General features: G+C 39.3%; 2 protein-coding genes and 1 long non-coding RNA gene across 9 annotated transcripts; 1 reads left to right on the top strand and 2 right to left on the bottom strand.

The window, feature by feature from the left end:
- Nucleotides 1–3,200: 3,200 nt before the first annotated feature.
- Nucleotides 3,201–5,605, bottom strand: LOC125771381 (uncharacterized). 2 transcript variants are annotated; one of them, XM_049441927.1, is made up of 4 exons: nucleotides 5,273–5,596; nucleotides 4,847–5,204; nucleotides 4,475–4,782; nucleotides 3,201–4,387 (listed from the first exon to the last, which is right to left on the bottom strand). In XM_049441927.1, exons 1-4 carry the CDS (start codon nucleotides 5,370–5,372, stop codon nucleotides 3,201–3,203), a joined length of 1,953 nt encoding a protein of 650 aa, XP_049297884.1. In that variant the 5' UTR covers nucleotides 5,373–5,596. The 2 variants fall into 2 exon arrangements, with proteins under 2 accessions (XP_049297884.1, XP_049297885.1); XM_049441928.1 differs by having other exon boundaries at nucleotides 3,303–4,782; nucleotides 5,273–5,605.
- Nucleotides 5,606–8,303: 2,698 nt separating this feature from the next.
- Nucleotides 8,304–9,114, bottom strand: LOC125771383 (uncharacterized). Its single transcript, XR_007419305.1, has 3 exons — nucleotides 9,102–9,114; nucleotides 8,712–9,019; nucleotides 8,304–8,651 (listed from the first exon to the last, which is right to left on the bottom strand). It is a non-coding gene; the product is annotated as an uncharacterized LOC125771383 (long non-coding RNA).
- A 1,083-nt stretch (nucleotides 9,115–10,197) lies between these two features.
- Nucleotides 10,198–17,125, top strand: LOC125771379 (serine/threonine-protein kinase PRP4 homolog). Of its 6 annotated transcripts, none has more exons than XR_007419300.1 (9): nucleotides 10,198–10,551; nucleotides 10,630–12,169; nucleotides 12,242–12,840; nucleotides 12,919–13,027; nucleotides 13,131–13,667; nucleotides 14,734–15,295; nucleotides 16,002–16,150; nucleotides 16,241–16,370; nucleotides 16,617–17,125. XR_007419300.1 is itself a non-coding variant. In XM_049441926.1 (6 exons), the coding sequence occupies exons 1-6, from the start codon at nucleotides 10,532–10,534 to the stop codon at nucleotides 14,935–14,937; spliced, it is 3,009 nt and encodes a 1,002-aa protein (XP_049297883.1). In that variant the 5' UTR covers nucleotides 10,198–10,531; the 3' UTR covers nucleotides 14,938–15,891. The 6 variants fall into 6 exon arrangements, 1 of the variants encoding a protein (XP_049297883.1); XR_007419302.1 differs by having other exon boundaries at nucleotides 16,241–16,947; nucleotides 17,018–17,125; XR_007419301.1 differs by having other exon boundaries at nucleotides 16,241–16,947; nucleotides 17,013–17,125.
- The last annotated feature ends 71 nt before the right edge of the window (nucleotides 17,126–17,196 follow it).

Raw genomic sequence — 17,196 nt, 5'->3', positions numbered from 1 at the left:
GACCCGCCCCATCCATCCATCATGCTAATGTGAATGATTCTCTTTCAATTCAACAGATGTGACAAACGATGTTTTAGCATTTTTTGGGCATTTTTATCATGTCGATGAAATCTCATGAGACGCTTGCAGGAAACATTATCACTGACTTTCGTGACGATATCGCTTAAAATGTAGGTTTGTTTTTTGTTTTTGTTTTTTTTTATTTTTGGTTTTGTATTCCTTCCATCATGTCTGACAGAGCGGAAAATGTAATCATTATTGTCTGGGGATTGATCGCGCGTAATCTATTTTTAACATTGTTTTCTAACGCACTGCACTTGGCAATATGCGGAAAACATTGCTTTTCGACCAAAAATAAGGTACTCCTTCCTGATGTCTTTTTGATTGCTGATGATGGGTACGATGGCCTTGAGTGGTTGTTTACATCATCAAATTTGCTAAAAAGAGTGTTTACAATATTTAAAAAAACAGTAAAAGAAAAAAGGTCAAAAGAACGACTTCTCAACATGTTCTCCTTCTTCTTCTTCTTCTTGGCTTAACGACCTTACAGGTCACGCCGGCCATTTCTGGCTTACTAGACTTATTTTACCACGTAGCCGGATAGTCAGTCCTTGCCACGGGGGGACGGTCCGGATGGGATTTGAACCCGGTCCGGCCGTGTGGACTGGCGCCGTTTATCACATGCACCACCATGCCCCTGTTCTCCTTATAGAATGTTATAAGCATTAGAAATAAAATACAAGATTTCTGATAATTTAAGTCGATAGAAATATGAAATGGGTAGTGTTTTTAGGCTGAAATTTCAACTATTTAACGAAATGCAATTCTACAAACATAACGAACCCAAACCAGTCTGAAGAATTTAGATTGGCAGATTATCATACATCTTATAGACCTTATCGCAATCCTTCCCACCTTAATTGTTCTTCAGCAGAGTCAGAAACTCTTATGAGTAGAGGATTAGTCCCGAAAATGTTCACCTTCAAGGCAATCTACTCCCTACTCTATTTAGTATACTTTAGCTTAACTCCCTTTTTCTTGGTAAGTTTGATGATTAAACAATAATTACACATAATTAGGCATTCATTTGATCAATTTTCCCCCCAATTACTACCAATACCATTTAACCAATATTTTATTCTTAAAAAGAAAGATAATTACTTCCATTAGATCGCTACCCACGCAACAATTTCCCATATAAATCTTGGCGAAATTTCCCTTGGGCAAAGGGTACAGTTCTAGAGCCCATTAATTCTATGACAGAACCCAATAAGCTTCAGTTTTACGCAGGGTTAGGGCCCTTCAGCCGCCTATTAGTGCCTGGGACCCGATGACGTTTAATGCAGACGCCATGTTTTTTTTAAAGAGCTATGAAAATGAAAGGTAACAGTAGTGGAAGGTAAAGAAGAGCATATCAAAAACATGGAAAATAAAAAAAGAAACCTCAGCACGTGTTTACTTCTGACATTCTCCATCTCCTTCTCTCTCCAGCGACTTTACTATTGGCATTTGTTATTTACCACTCTTCAGAGTGTACAGTATTTGTTTCTGCTGCTCGCACTCTCCCCACCCATTCTACTATGCTATTGTGCAGTAACCGTTATTCTTCGGAAAGAGCGATAGGACAGGACTTGACTTGGTGTGAGCTTGTATCTGAGTAGAGTTTCCCATTCTTCTGATTGTCGTGTTGTGCTACTGCTTGCTGCAAGGAAAGTGGAGAGTGAATTTTTATTTCATATCAAGTGTGTAAGTTATACCTGGGATCGATCCATGGAATCATCTGCGATGCATAACTAGCGCGTTACGCATTGAACTGTTGAGGTGATTGGGATCGAATCAGTTAGTTGCCCAATATTAATTTATGCTTTTCACTCACAGACATCATGCGTCGTTGGAAAACTGACGAAAGTGCAACAGCAACGCGTGCATCTATGGAGAACTGCATTGAAACTTCATCGACGATTGATGCACCACTTATGCATAACAACGAAAAAAGTGCAAAAATTATTACACCTATCACATATAGTGCAGAAAATAATGTAAATCTAAACCATTGCAATAGTTCTGTGCGGATAATAACATCTCCCATCACACCGAAAATTGTGCCTGGCATTGTAGCAATAGTTCCACCACCCCCGGTACCAATAACTCCAACACGTAGTGCATTGATAGTTTCTTCTACATCAACTACTATGGAACAACAAAATAGATCGACTGAATCAACCCAATCCTTTTTGGCACCATCTACATCATCGACAAAGTCATTTCATTTCGATGGCAAAGAAAACCAAGGACGAAACTACACCGAACACAGTTATGCTTCCGGAGTGTTGGGAAAAAACAATTTTCATTCAGCGACAGACGATTCGGCTACAAATTCTCGTTCTAATATGCAGGAAAATCAAATGCTAGAAAAGATACTTAAAAAACTAGAGAATATTGAAGTTAAAGTAGACTGTCTATTAGATCACGTATGTTGTAGTAACACAACCGTTAGACGGATTAATTTTGAGTTTACTCAAATAGATTGTTTAGAAAACTTTCAACAATTTAATGATAAACTTGGACAGGATCCAATTTTCTACAATAGCGGAATTGAATGGCTTAGCATGAGAGTCACAGAACAAGACTTGGATAATCGAATGCACGAAGCATTAGATCTCCTCTTCGATCGTCATTTTTTTAGCACATGTAGCTGGAGTGGCAAAGGTAAGACAGACAAAAAAATAGCACTAAAAGAGTACAGTAATTTTATTAATTTTTTCAAATCTTTTGCCGGAAATAAGTTTCAAATGCCAACAGATGATTGTGTTAAAACATTTTTTCTAAAAAAGTTATCCCACGGAGTAGCTAGAGCTAAGGCGCAAGGAATTAGAAAAACAAGCTGCCACAAAAAAAGGCGCTTATAAATGATGATCAGTTCCACCCCGCAACCCCGAGACAGGATTGAGTTAAGCGAAATTTCCACTCCTCAATCCGTTATTCGTAATACTTAAAAAAACTATAACAACAATAACACAGGAAAAGACGTTACCAAAAAGTATAATATAACTACTGAATTGTTGATCAAAACATGTTTAACATGTTTAAAAGGTATGAAATATTATGAAGAATAAACGTATTCAATATATTTTTGAACTGAAAGATTAATGTTTAATATTTCTTAAATATATTACATATTTTATGTACATACATTAATTTTAATCGCTTACAATAGTATGAACAAGAGGAGTGAAAAAAAATTCGTTATTTAAGACTATACACACTAATTTACACTTAATATCGCTAACTAATACATGGCTTAATGTAGATGATACATCCGATACTTTTGCCTTATAATTATATATGATATCAGAGATAAGGGGATCTTCAAATGTGTTTTCTTTTATCAAAACTTTATAACCCTCTATTTTATAACCATCGGAGTATTCTGATGCGCTATGGTATTGAATTATTGTGAGGTCTTTAGTCAAAAACCATGAGTTTTTATTATTTTTGCGTAGTAAAAAGTTTTCATTCACCTGCAGTATGACTTCATCTTTTATCATTTTTATCATGGGAAATGTATGTTTTGGATCATTTGTAGCAACTTCCACTTCTTTTAGCTCAACTATACGGTTAGCAACTTGTGGTAGAGGGTGAGGCGCACTCCTGACTAATTTTTTGATAGAAAATAATTTGTTTTCAAACGGATATGTAGAAATATCACTTAATGGCCCAAACCTATGCACATCAACCAAAACATGAAGCAAGTTACGAACGTTACTGGTCACATGATGTTCATGGTAAATGTTGCCAAATTGACCAACAAACCTTTCCAGTAAGATACCTGCATATGCCCAATGCTGTTGAAATGTCTTAGAGGTCAGTAGTATAACTGCAACGTACAATAGTTTGAAATGATCGAAAACTCGTGTGTTGAGATTGGCACTTAATATCGGAATGCTAACATGACGGAAAAAGTTTCCATACTCTTTCCCTTTCCAATACTTTAAATAACGCAAAGATCGTAATTGCCGATTCATTTCGCTTGGGAATTTAATATTTATCAGTTGCTCCGATATCATGCGTTGCTTAGAAGGTTTCCATTTTTTAAATGGTTTTAGGGTGCCAAATACCCAACCCCATAATAATTTTCTGACTATTCCTAAATCTATTAGATGAAGTAAGTCTGCTACTACAAAATTATAAATCATATCGAAATCATTAAGATCTAATAATGGACTTCTACATCTATAATGCTCCTTATACACACCATCTCGAAACTCTTTATCAGTACGGAGATCTGCACACACGCTTTGGTACACAACCTTTCTGGCGCTTTTCAAATGTGTTCCGATGCTCTTGCATTTCATGCAGCCATGCCTTGAACCGTGATATGCGACTCCTGTAAAAACAATTAAGAGCATAAATCAATGGTAATAGTTTTCATGACTACATAGAACACATAGATTGATCTCAAACACTTACTTACCCTTTAGAAATGATCGTGCCGGAGAATCAGCTATAATGGCATGTAACTGAATGTCGACCAATTTTCCGTTGATGTTTGTGCCTTGATCCAGAAGAAAATTTAATTCATCAACCAACGGCCTAAGATAACTTTCAATATTATCTGGCTTTGATGACCCACAATAGATTCCAACAACCAACACTGGCATTGGTTTCAAATGAGGCAAGGACATAAGTATAGGCCACATCTCAGTCGGTCCACTGTTGTGTAAGGGCAATCCATCCATTGACAAGTTTAAAGCAATTAAACTTGTTGCAGGTGTCTCTTTGCTGAAATACAGAAACATCTGTTAGATTTTACCTTACATAAACAGGTAAAATCAAACATACTCACCCGAAGTAATGCTGTAAGCATTTTTCTACCCCATAGTACCACAGCTGCCCGCCAGCAACATTTGCGATTTGATTCGATATCAAAATTGGCGTTTTTAAAAATGTTCTCGCATCCTTAGGGAGGTTGAAATCAGTACTGTGGTCCAATAGTTTTAGCAGCGCGGTTAAAGTTTTCAGCGGAACATTGTAGGAAAGTGCCCACAGCCGAAGCAAATCTTTAAACGGTTTGTTCCCGAAAGCAATTTCTGGTTCACTGTCGTCGGATGGTTCGCTAGAATCTCCAGCATCTTCGTCCAAAAGAACTTCACTATTATTCTCGACGGCTTCTTCGATGATATCATCAGATGTTGTGGGAACGACTGCACAAACAAACAAACGAAAAAAATGAATGTATGGCACTCTAATTCAACTACCATTGATATCTTACTTGGTGGATCTGATGAATTTGATTCACGTTGAAAGTTGGATTCATTAGCTTTTCGGATTTTGGCTAATTGTCCTGATTTTTTCAGTTTTTTAGCATACATGATGAAACACTTGAACGAGCGTAAACAATAATGGTGGCAGTTATTTCAAAACAAAACTCAAGAGTGAGTGCGAGAGAAAATGTGAATGTATAGCCAGGCATAAAAAAGCAAAGCAGACGAAGAAGAGCTAAGGAAGAAACCGTCAGACGATATCGAACGATAGACACACGGGAGGAAGAGGCAATGAAACAGCGTTGGCGGGGGTAAAAATATTGCCTGACAGCGCGCTCTCCCATACAAACGGCAGCAAAATTGACAGCGTCCCATACATTTTACAGCTCGATTGTTGTGTGGCCCAAGTGACATTTTCACCACAAAATCAAATTCACCATTCCTCCATTTCAGCTGGTGGAGGGAATTGGACAGCTATGGTTAGAATATCGTTTTGGTCAGGTCGCATAACAATGTTGTGACGTCACGAATTAGAAGTGTCATGGGTACCTTCGTGATGCTACCTTTTTTGTTATAGATTTGTTGCGCGCAAAAAAAACATGTGTGTGCTTTTCTTGCTTGCGCTGTTTCTTTTGTCTTTCTTTTTCTATCGTTCGTTCGGGTTCAGCCTCTCGTTGTTCCTTATCCGGTTTCGTTCGGCGTTCGGTGATTCTTTTTTCACGCTGATTTCTGGAGTAAAGTGGAAGATTATTATTAGATTCATGGGTACGTACCTCGTTGTGTTTGAGCAGCGCTCATGGCTCACGGCTATTCTAGGTATACGCTCTGCCGTGTGTAAAAGTCGCTTTATTTAGAGATGACAATCTTCGTTCATTTCATTATAGATACAATAAGGGAGTCGCAAAATAAATCGACGGACCGGTTACCTATTGCATCAACATCTCCTCCTCCGCTGTTCAATAGTGAAAAAGCTTCCTTGATAGATTCCAGACCAATTCAAAAATTGCCGGTGATGCCAGCGATTCCATCAAAATTGCAGTTAGGAAAGCATACAGGACCATCATCATCCTCACACTCCCTTCCAACCCGAACACTGCCGGTAAAGCCAGAGATTCTATCAAAATTGCAGTTAGGAAAGCATACAGGACCATCATCATCCTCACACTCCCTTCCAACTCGAACACTGCCGGTCACGCCAGTGACGGTAACGCCAACAAAATTGCAATCAGGAAAACATACAGTACCATCATCATGCTCCCCTACTCCTATATTTGATCAAAACTCTTTACTTAATTCTCCACGTCTTATCCAAAAATCCATAGCATCAAAGAAGTCACAAAAAAGATCTTCAACATCGCTTAGTTTTGATCCTCCACAAAAAAAAGTTGCATGCGTGACCAATCCTTGTTCTCCTACTAGTAATTCCTTAAACAATACTGCGACCATTTCTTCGCTCCAAGCTAATCGAATAGAGCGAAAGCTGGATGTAATATGCGAAGCATTACGAGAAATAACTCCCGAAATCCGCATAATAATGAATAGCGTTTGTGCCAAAGAGCATACTGTGCCACATAACTTTGACATTGAAAAAATATGGAACGAATCTTCTCTTATTGAATTTAACAGTCGATTAGAAAAAGATACGTTGTTTATGGGCCACACAATAACACAACTAGGGAAAATAGTAGGCTGCATAACTGATGTGGACAAAAGATTAAAAATTGTGTTAGATTTGTTATTTGACAACTATTTTTTGAGAAAATGTAGTTGGACAGGACGCGGTATTCGTCAGAAGAAAGTACAACTTTCACAATACACATATGTGCTACATTTGTTCAAGTTTGTAGGAGGAACGAAGTTCCTCGATTTAACGGACGAACATGTTAAGAATTTTTTTGTAAATAAGTTGTATAACTGTGGACCAAAACACGAAGATAAAGGAGTACAATGCACGGTAGTGTCATCAAGAGATAGCGACAGCGAAAATTTAGACATAGAATATGAAGACTAATTGTTGATTACCTTTATTTTTTTCATAAGGAACGGCCAAGCCGTATTTTTGGATTACTTGTATTAAATGAACTTAAATAAAGAATTGAACTAACAATAATGCCATCGTTTCGATTTGATTTATTACATTAGTCGATTTGATTTGTTAACATTAGTATAAGTTCACATCCTTCCCTCTTACTATCACCTATACTATCAGTGTGTGTAAGAGTGGGCTTAAATGATACGTTTTTCCTCTATCCAAAGAAACTGCTACCAACTTACACTTAACATCGTTTAACGCTACCTTTTCCGTCTCAACTGCTACATCTGTTATTTTGAAATCAAAATTATAAATAACATCGGCGCTTAAAGGATAGGAAAATGACGATTGCTTAATTAGCAATTTGTATCCTTCTATAATAATTGTACCGTTTTCAATGAATGCTGTGCTATATTTAAAGACATCATTTTCGATTGTTAAAAAAAAACCATTCCTATTTCCTGTCCTTAATACGAAATTTGGTTTTACTTGCAAAATTACTTCATTTTTTTTGTATTTTAAGTGTGGATATTCTGATCTGTCTTTACTCATTTCATTTTCGACTTGGTTCAGCTCAGTTAACCTGCAAATAACCTGACTCAAAGTCCTGTGCCCCGTTCTAATCAATTTTTTTATGAATTGCAACCTGTTTTCAAAAGGATAAGACGAAATCGTTGGAAGGGCCCCGAACATTGTTACATCTGCTTCAATGTGCAATAAATTATGAACATTACTAGTCAAGTACTTTCTATCGTAAACATCGCTATAATCAACTACAAATTTTTCTAATAATTTACCCGCGTGTTTCCAGTAGCTAGCAAAATGTTGACTTGAAAATAAAGTAATAGCTACATAAAAAAGTTTGAAATGATGGTAAGCTGCATCATTAATTCGTCCTTTAAGAAACGGTATTCCAATATGGTTTAAAAAAGTGCGGTACTCGGTACCCTTCCAATATGCTACATGTTGTAGCGGTCTAACAACTCGATGAATTTCAGCTGGTAACTCTATACTAACCAAAGTTTTTGAAAATTCTGAAATTTCTTCATGATTCCATTTTTCAAACGGAGATAAAGCTCCTACTGTGTAGCCTTTCAATAATTTTCGTATTATTCCTAAATGGATTATATGCAATTCGTCTGCCACTAAAATTTGTTTAACTACATCTAATCCTTTTACGTCTAAAAGTGGTGTCAATTTGTTTTGATGCCCTATGATGTAATTTCCACCTCTAAATTCAGCATCCGTCCGCTCGGCAGCTACTCCTTCGAAAATAATCTTTCGTCCTGCTTTGCAATATCTTCCCGCAATTTTGCATTTTGTACAGCCTTGATAACCGTTGTGAGCTGCTACTCCTGAAATATTAACAAAACGGTTGTAAGCATTTCACAAAAAATATATACTTTTATAAATACCTTTTATGAATGTTCGTGCCGGGGTATCAGCAATAAATGCTCTTAAACATATGTTGATCTTCTTTCGGTTGATCACAATTCCTTCTTCTATTGCGTGGTTCAAATCAACTACTAGAGGCCGTAGGTAGTCCTCCACATTGTGTGGTTTCGACGATCCGCAATATATTCCTAACGTTAAGATAGGAACTTCCGGCTGTTCGTAAAGCTGCATCATAATTGGCCAAAATTCGGTGGGAGAACTGTTATGTAAAGGAAGGCCGTCCACGAAGAGATTAATAACGAACACATCAACGGAAGGGGTAATAGATCTAAAATGAAACATATCGTTTATATATTTGTAGATAATGGAAAAAATAGCAAAGAATACCCCTAACAACATGGGATACTTACCGAAAATGATGCTTTAAAAATTTTTCGATTCCCTGGTACCACATCTCTCCTCCCGAAACTGTCGTAATCTCTTTTCCTACCGCCTTTGGCGTCTTTAATAATGTCCTTGGATCTTGTGGGATATGCAGACCATCAATATCCGACAATATTAACAATAATTCCTTTAAAGCCACATGGGTTACTCTATGTGATAGAGCCCAAATTCGCAGTTTTCTAACAAACAGATTTGACTCATCTTCGATAAACTCATTTTCATCCTCATGCTGCTCATCGTCATTCATTTGTGGTAGATCTAGGAAATCCACATCCTCGTCTACATCATCGCCGTTGCTTAAGAGTTCTTCCTCTAAAAACATTTCACCTTCATCCGGCATATCTTCGAGGTACTCTTCAACATAAGAAGGGGGCTGTGTTACTGAAGCTATGAAACAATATTCATTAATTACTTTCATCATTAGTTACATTAGTTACATAATAAAAAATACCTGGAGTATTTTGCTGTATGCTTGGTTCACCTTGATGCTCATCACCACATTGCCGTTCATAATGTGCCCACAATGCTTTGCCCAACTTGTTGACCATACCGGATTTCTTCACTCTTTTCACGTTTTCCATGATTTACACCGAAAAAACTACGAATCACAGCACTGTTGTGTTTTGAAAACGCGTAGGATAAACTCAGAAGACAATTGATATTTAATTTTTCGACTCTAGCAAAATTTGCGTGCAGCACGTTTGAATTTTTTGGCGCGTTTTTGATGGTGTCTGTAATTTTTCTGTGTCAACTTTGATAATCATCATTCTCACTCTGTCTATTCATCTTCCATCTCTTTCTCTCGACACATCAACCGCATGCCTTGAAATCACCACAACCCCCCGCAGCATGCTCCTGTATTTTTGTACCCCTCGTGCCTACAAGATAGCTGTCAATTGTTATTTGGGGGGTATCTTGGGTTTTGGATAATTTTTCAAATTTTTACTGCTCGATTTTTTAAATTGTAATTGTGTATTTTCGAGCAGTTTATGCGCCATTTGTTGTAATGACCTAACCTGGTGTATATTCATTTTGACAATTCAAGTCACCCAAATGTCAAATCTTTCTTCCCTTCCCAGCTGTCAGATTGGCTGTGATGTTCGAGCCCGTACCAATCTGATCCCAAAGTTTGCTGATTTTACAAAATATATTGCTTCGATTATACAAAGTGGCTTGTTTATAAAACATATTCCCTGTGCATTTTCCTCTCTGCTGATCTAAAGTACAGTGGCCAATTCGATATCATTAGAACGGCGACCTTGTTTTGTTCATTAGTGCGTTATTAAACAATTGCCACAGTAACGCATTACGCATCCCTTTGCTTAGGGTACAGTGGTGGTAGTAGAAGTGTAATTTCATCGTGAGTTTTACCAGCAAAGTTGGAACACCGCTTCAAATGACTTCCCGTGAAGTGATGTAAGTGTAGTGACTAAGGCCAGTAGTGTGTTGGGTAAGGGTTTTTGTTTTTTTTTTACATTTCTGTACACCTTCCAGCAGCATCGCATCCGATGATAGCGACACCGAAGAGGACCAAAGCCCGCAGAACAAACTGGCGGCGGAATACAAGCAAAGCAGTAACACACGCAAACACAAAAAACACAAGCGGCACAAAAAATCCTCCAAAGCGGAGAAAGGGGACAAGCAGCACAAGCCAAAAAAGCATAAAAAACACAAACGAAAGCATCGTGGTGAGGATGAGGATGAAAGTAGCACCGAAGGGGAACTGGCCAGAAACGGTGCGCCTGCTGATTCATCCCGCAAAGTGGTGGAGGTCACATCGCGAGTTAAACAATCCATCGAAGGTGGCGAGGGTGATGAGCGGCTGAGAGGAAACGACCATGCGGCACGTTCGAAAAACAATGGCAGCACGAAGGCGGTTGTAGCTGAGAAGCGTAAAGGTCACATTTCTACCGATCCTGATAAGCTGGTGCAAATGTTGACGCAAGATTTAGACAAGCGCAAGGAGGATGTCGTTTCGGTGGAAAGCGAAAGCGATGGGACGGCGATGGAAGATGCACCCAGCCCGGATGTTGCCGTCATCGAGGACGATGAGCTCAATTTGGAGGATCTGATGCGACAGAAAGCGTTGCTACAGGCACGGCTCGGTGAGTATGCAACGGACGAAGAAGACGATGGGCTGGACAAGATGGCAAGGAACGAATCGAACTCCAGGGAGCGACCCGCCAAGAAGAAGCGGATTGAAGCTGGCGAAACAGCCGTCATCACTATCGATGGAGATTCGACACCGGACCTTAACGAACAGGCACGCAAAAGATCGTCCAATGTGGTAAATCGTGCTTCAAAAGGTGGCAAGGAGGAGCTTCAAGCTGTACACAGGGGAACGAATGCAGAAGTTGAAAGCAAGAAGGCTAAGGACCATCAGCAGCATCCGTCCGAAGCACGGGCCCGACAGCTGGACCGGGATCGTGATCGTGAGCGGGAAATGCGAGCGAGGGAAGAGCGGCGTAACAGGGAGGAGGATAATTACAAGCGACGCATGGCCGAAGAGCGGTACGAGCGAGAGAAAGCACGGGAAAGGGATCGGGAGCGTGATCGTGAGCGGGCGCGAGTACGTCAACGGGAACGTGACCGTTCGCTGGAAAGACGACGTGATCGACGCGGATATTCGCCTCGCGAAAGGAGCCGAGACAGACGTTCGCTTGAGCGTGATCGTGGTCGTGGCGGTGGCGGTAGGTTGGGTTCGCGTGACCGTTTCCGTGGCCGTAGTAGAAGCCGTGATCGCGACATGCGCGGTGCGGGCGGTAGAATAGATCGGGAAAGGGATCGTGGCCGTGATAGGGACCGTGATCGAGATTATGGTCGCGGGATGCAGCGTAATGGGCGTGATGGACGCGGCGGTGGAAAGGGTCGTAAAATGGATGATGATCGCTTTAAAGACTCGCTTAGTGAGGGTCTGAAGCAGCAGAAGGAGTCAAGCAGCGAAAGCGAAATAGCCGACATCGATATCGACGACGAAGAGGACGAGGAAAAGATTATTGAGAAAAGACGCAAAGAACGGGAAGCCCTGCTCAAGGTAAATGGTGTCCTTAAAAAGTTTTTGTTACACTTGTACATTCCATTGTGTTGTGTTTGGTTCCATTCGCAGAAACTGGGTGTTGTGAATGAGGACAGCAATACGATGATGGAAACGGTGGAACCTCCCGAGCTTAGACAGGTCAGTATGGGCAGTACAGCGCCGTCATCGCGTAACGATAGCCGCGAAGCGACCATCATCCACAGCCAACGGGCGGACGACCGGGATCGGGACGGCACAGATCAATCGCTTACCCCACCGATACCGAACGAGCGGAAGGATCTGATGGATAAGGTAGAACGTAAGCCGAAAGAATCACCCGAACCACCGAAAGATCTGGACAGGCAGAGTAAGGAACCGAAAAATACTGCGAAAGAAAATTCTAAACGCCCCGAATGGGACATGTTTGCCGAACAGGACATCGACTCGAACTTCGACTCACCGGGTACGGTTGTGGCGAACAAGCAGGCGCACGAGAATCCGGCCCTGACGGACAACTGGGACGATGCGGAAGGTTACTATCGTGTGCGAATCGGTGAAATCCTGGACAACCGGTACGTGGTCGCTAACTACACGGGACAGGGCGTGTTCAGTACGGTAGTGAAGGCGAGAGATCAGGCTCGCGGCAATGCTTTCGTGGCGGTTAAAATCATTCGCAACAATGAGATCATGTAAGTAGTATTTCATCACAAAATAATGTTATTTAGACCACAGATGTTCCTACTGATCACATTTTTGATACTGTTTAGGCATAAAACGGGCTTGAGAGAGTTGGATATATTGAAGAAACTCAACGACGCAGATCCCAGCGATCGATATCACTGTCTACGTTTATACAGACACTTTTTCCACAAACAGGTACGTGCGAATCACTGTTTGCAATTGTTATATTTTTAATTTACCATTGCTTACAACGCATATTTTCGTTTTCTTTCAAAATGCACCCATCCCTCCATGAAAGCATCTGTGCATGGTTCTGGAGCCGTTGTCGATGAATCTGCGCGAAGTGTTGAAAAAGTATGGCAAAAATGTAGGACTACACATTAAAGCCGTGCGTAGCTACACCCAGCAACTACTGCTAGCGCTCAAGCTGTTGAAAAAGACCGGAATTCTTCATGCGGACATCAAACCGGACAACATACTGGTGAACGAAAACAATCTGGTGCTGAAGCTGTGTGACTTTGGATCGGCTTCGTCGATAACGGATAACGAAATTACACCGTACCTGGTGTCGCGGTTTTACCGTGCGCCGGAAATCATTCTCGGTCTGGCGTACGATTACGGTATCGATATGTGGTCGGCCGGATGCTCCATCTATGAGTTGTACACGGGCAAGATCTTGTTTAGTGGTCAGTCCAATAATCAAATGCTTAAATTTTTCATGGATCTGAAAGGCAAGATACCGAACAAGCTGATACGCAAGGGCCAATTTAAGGATCAACATTTCGACCCGAACTGTAACTTTCTATCGCACGAGATAGATAAGATCACCGAACGGGTAAGTTTCCTACGTTTCCCAGTTTCCTAGTTTTGTGGTAGAGTAATTCTACTTGTAAACGTTTTTTCGTGTACATTCTATCATCACTATTAATTTCCTACTATTTTTGTTATGTTTAGCATCTGATTTATTTCAAATTGTTGGTTTGAACGTTAGGCAGAAAGTGTCGTAAAATGTATTAAGTTCAACGCGTTGTTTATGAATTTGTATAACATTTCCTTTTTCCTAGGAACTTATGTAGACAAAAAGGGGATGCTATACAACATTACGGTAATGTTACGGTTAAGAGCACAATTGTGTACTCTTATTTTCAATTTCTGCTATTTTCGGAGCAATGTACAACTTCTTATAACATATTTCATTGGACATTTTTATAAATTATCTTTTTTTAAGTCATTTAAATGTTCATCATTTATTTCTTTAAATGCAACGATGTATCAACTTCATTTTTTCTGTTTTTGAGACAATTTTTCAATAATATCCCTATTACTTATTATACTTACTCTATGTACTCTTTTATTTAATGCTCTTTCAGAACAATGTTGAATCTTGCTTGTTGAAGCACGTAACTCGTGTAGAAAGTAGTATTTTCTCTAGTAAATCTTTAATTTAATTTTCATCTTTCGTTAATATTGACTCATTTAAAGTGAGCTAAACTTTAATAAACCTTATGAAATAGTCATTTATCCGAGCATGATTTTTTGCATCTTAAATAAAGTCATTTTTATAAATGAAATGATAAATCAATTAATTTCTTAAGTTTTTAAAAAGAAGTTTTGATGCATAATTTATTCGATTTGTAGAAATTATCAAAAGTGATCGTTTTCTTTCGTACGAAAAAGTGAATCTTTAATTCGTGAATCTTTAATTCGTGAATCTTTAAATAATAATTTAAAGTCATATATTATTTACTTATTTATTTTAAAACTCACATTTTATCTGAAATATTGTTAATTCTACAGTTTGATGCAGTACCTCAAAAAACAATTAAAATTAATTATTTTTTTGTTATTTGTCACAAAATATTAATATCTTTTTTCTCTTATATTCTTGTGTATTCGTGTAGGAAAAGGTGGTGGTAGTATCAATGATCAAACCAACGAGGGATCTGCAACAGGAATTGATCGCTGGACAAAATCTCCCAGACGACCAGATACGGAAAGTGTCACAACTGAAGGATTTGTTGGACAAAGTGTTTGCGCTCGATCCGGCAAAGCGAATTTCACTGAATCACGCACTGGCACATCCGTTCATTCAAGATAAGATCTAAGGGAACGGACGTACCCAACCTGTCACGGAATCATTCAACCGAACACGCAACGGAAGTATTTTCCTTCCAATTGATGGATCACCGACTTTCTCAACATCAGCAAAATGCACACTATTAACGATCCTTTTCTTACTTACGCTTCACTGATCAACACTTCTTCATCCGCGCACGCACACACACACACCCTGCCCGGTTGTTCATCGAACGATGAAGGAAGGCTCCAACCCCGTATCTGATGCACTCATCATGCATTCGTAGGAATTGAAGTGTGTGTGCTTATCATACGAAGAAGCCCATGATGAGAAACGTTGTAGAAAAACATTTGCTCTTGTTTTTTCACGAAGCAAAAATAAGAGAGGTAAACAACTAAAACGCCACTCATGTAGTAACCTTAATCCACCATATATATTATATATCTAATGCAATGCGGGATTAGAAGTTACAGAATAACTATTGTAAAATTTAGCAATTATCGGTCAAAAACAGAACACAAACTATGGTTCCTTGTTTTTTTTTATTGTTTTTCAACGTAAAATCAATTTTTCCCGTAATCGTAATGACTATCAAAACGCGCCAGAGCAGAACAAAGTATTAGATGATCATGATGCATGAGTTTACTGAAATCTGCCAATCTTTAGTTTCAAAACCGTGTTATCACTACATATTTGGAACCGTTCGTATTCTTCATGAAGCAGATATTGGGACAAATGATGGTTTTAGATTATCTTGAATAACTTTTTTTTTAATATTTTACGCCAATCGTTTCTAATACTTTTGAGTCAATAGCTGATAGTAATATAAAGATAAATAATGTGAGAATGATTTTGTTTGAAGATGCAATAACAAATACAGCAACAAAAAAAAATACATAAACATAGAGAGCGAGAGAGAAAGAGATCAAGCGAACGCGAAAATAATAAAAAATAATTCCTTCTTTATGAGGATAAAACTAAACTCTATCTAAAATAGAGAAATTCGAAGAGTCTAAATTACATTGTCATTATTCAGAATAGCTACCGTGCCCTGTAAGACGGATTTAATTACATTGCTTTATCTCGTTTCAGCAACTGATGTTGAAAATGCGGCATTTCCCAAATGCATTCCCTCAGTTGGGCGAACCGGCACCGAGATCGCGTGGCTTGAAACCGGCAAGCTAAAACTGGTGTCCTAGTCGGGATCACGCAAGTTGTACCGGCACGGTGCTGTGATGAAAGTAATCATTTCACAATTATAGCCACATTCTAGATAGGAAGCTAAATGGGTAAAAACATACTAATCATATTTTTAAATCATCCTCCACAAGATCCACAACCGTCGCACAGATAGAGAAGCATGCATCCCCGTTCATGGATTAGGTCTCTCTTTTTGTGGGCAATAATTCCACGGCACGCCCCGCTCACGGGAGGTTGATGCTGAAGCGCTGTGCATAAGAGGTAGTGAACGAATTATCTAATGTTTCGTTATTTATTTACACATTCGTGCAAGTTTACTATTGCCAAAGCATATGTTATTTTATTTGAAAACGCCCTCCAGTAGAATTCTAGTGATTGAACTGACTCTCAATACATCCGTCTGACGCATCTGACCACTAATTGCTCGTTTTGTTTGCGAGCATTCGTACAAAAAAAACACGATGTTTAATACGTTTCTTTGCTTAAACACTGTTCGACATTTTAAAGACACAACACAAACGTATCGCAGCGATGCTCTCCGTGTGGACAGAGTTTGGAAGTGCTGCATATGAAAGAACCAGCCGTTTCTCACCGATGGGTAACCTCTCAAGCGACCATTTGCGCATCTCCCTCGCGTGGTGTGAAACAGGTTGTTATGTGTTCGTACCGTTGATAAATTCGTCAGCAAACGATATTGCTTGGTCTTTGTGCTTAATCTCTTTTCAGCTTGTACTAAGTGATAGTTGCAACAATTTCGAATGAGGAATGTTCTTCGAATGAGAAAAGATGGCTGGAATATCGCAAACTAAAACGAACTCGTCGTATGAAATGCAGGATGGTAAGTTCCTCATTATCTCGTTAGCAACATATTATCCGAATCTATCGCAGGGTATCGCTGTCCAGTGTAGTCCTACCCATTATGGTGAACTATGAATTATCGAGCTCTTTGGTGTAACTTCTGCAGAATATTGAATTGGGAATAAAGATGTCTCCGACGGAGCATACGAAAGAGTGAACCAGCGAGTATTTTCAATTGAATGAAAAGTGTTACAAAATGGTGGAATAAAAGTAACTGTAAGTACTATGA

Source organism: Anopheles funestus, chromosome 3RL (genome assembly GCF_943734845.2).
Source record: "Anopheles funestus chromosome 3RL, idAnoFuneDA-416_04, whole genome shotgun sequence".
NCBI classification, from domain to species: domain Eukaryota; kingdom Metazoa; phylum Arthropoda; class Insecta; order Diptera; family Culicidae; genus Anopheles; species Anopheles funestus.
The sequence above is the reverse complement of the archived record's forward strand: the minus strand, read 5'-3'. Positions and strand labels throughout refer to the sequence as shown.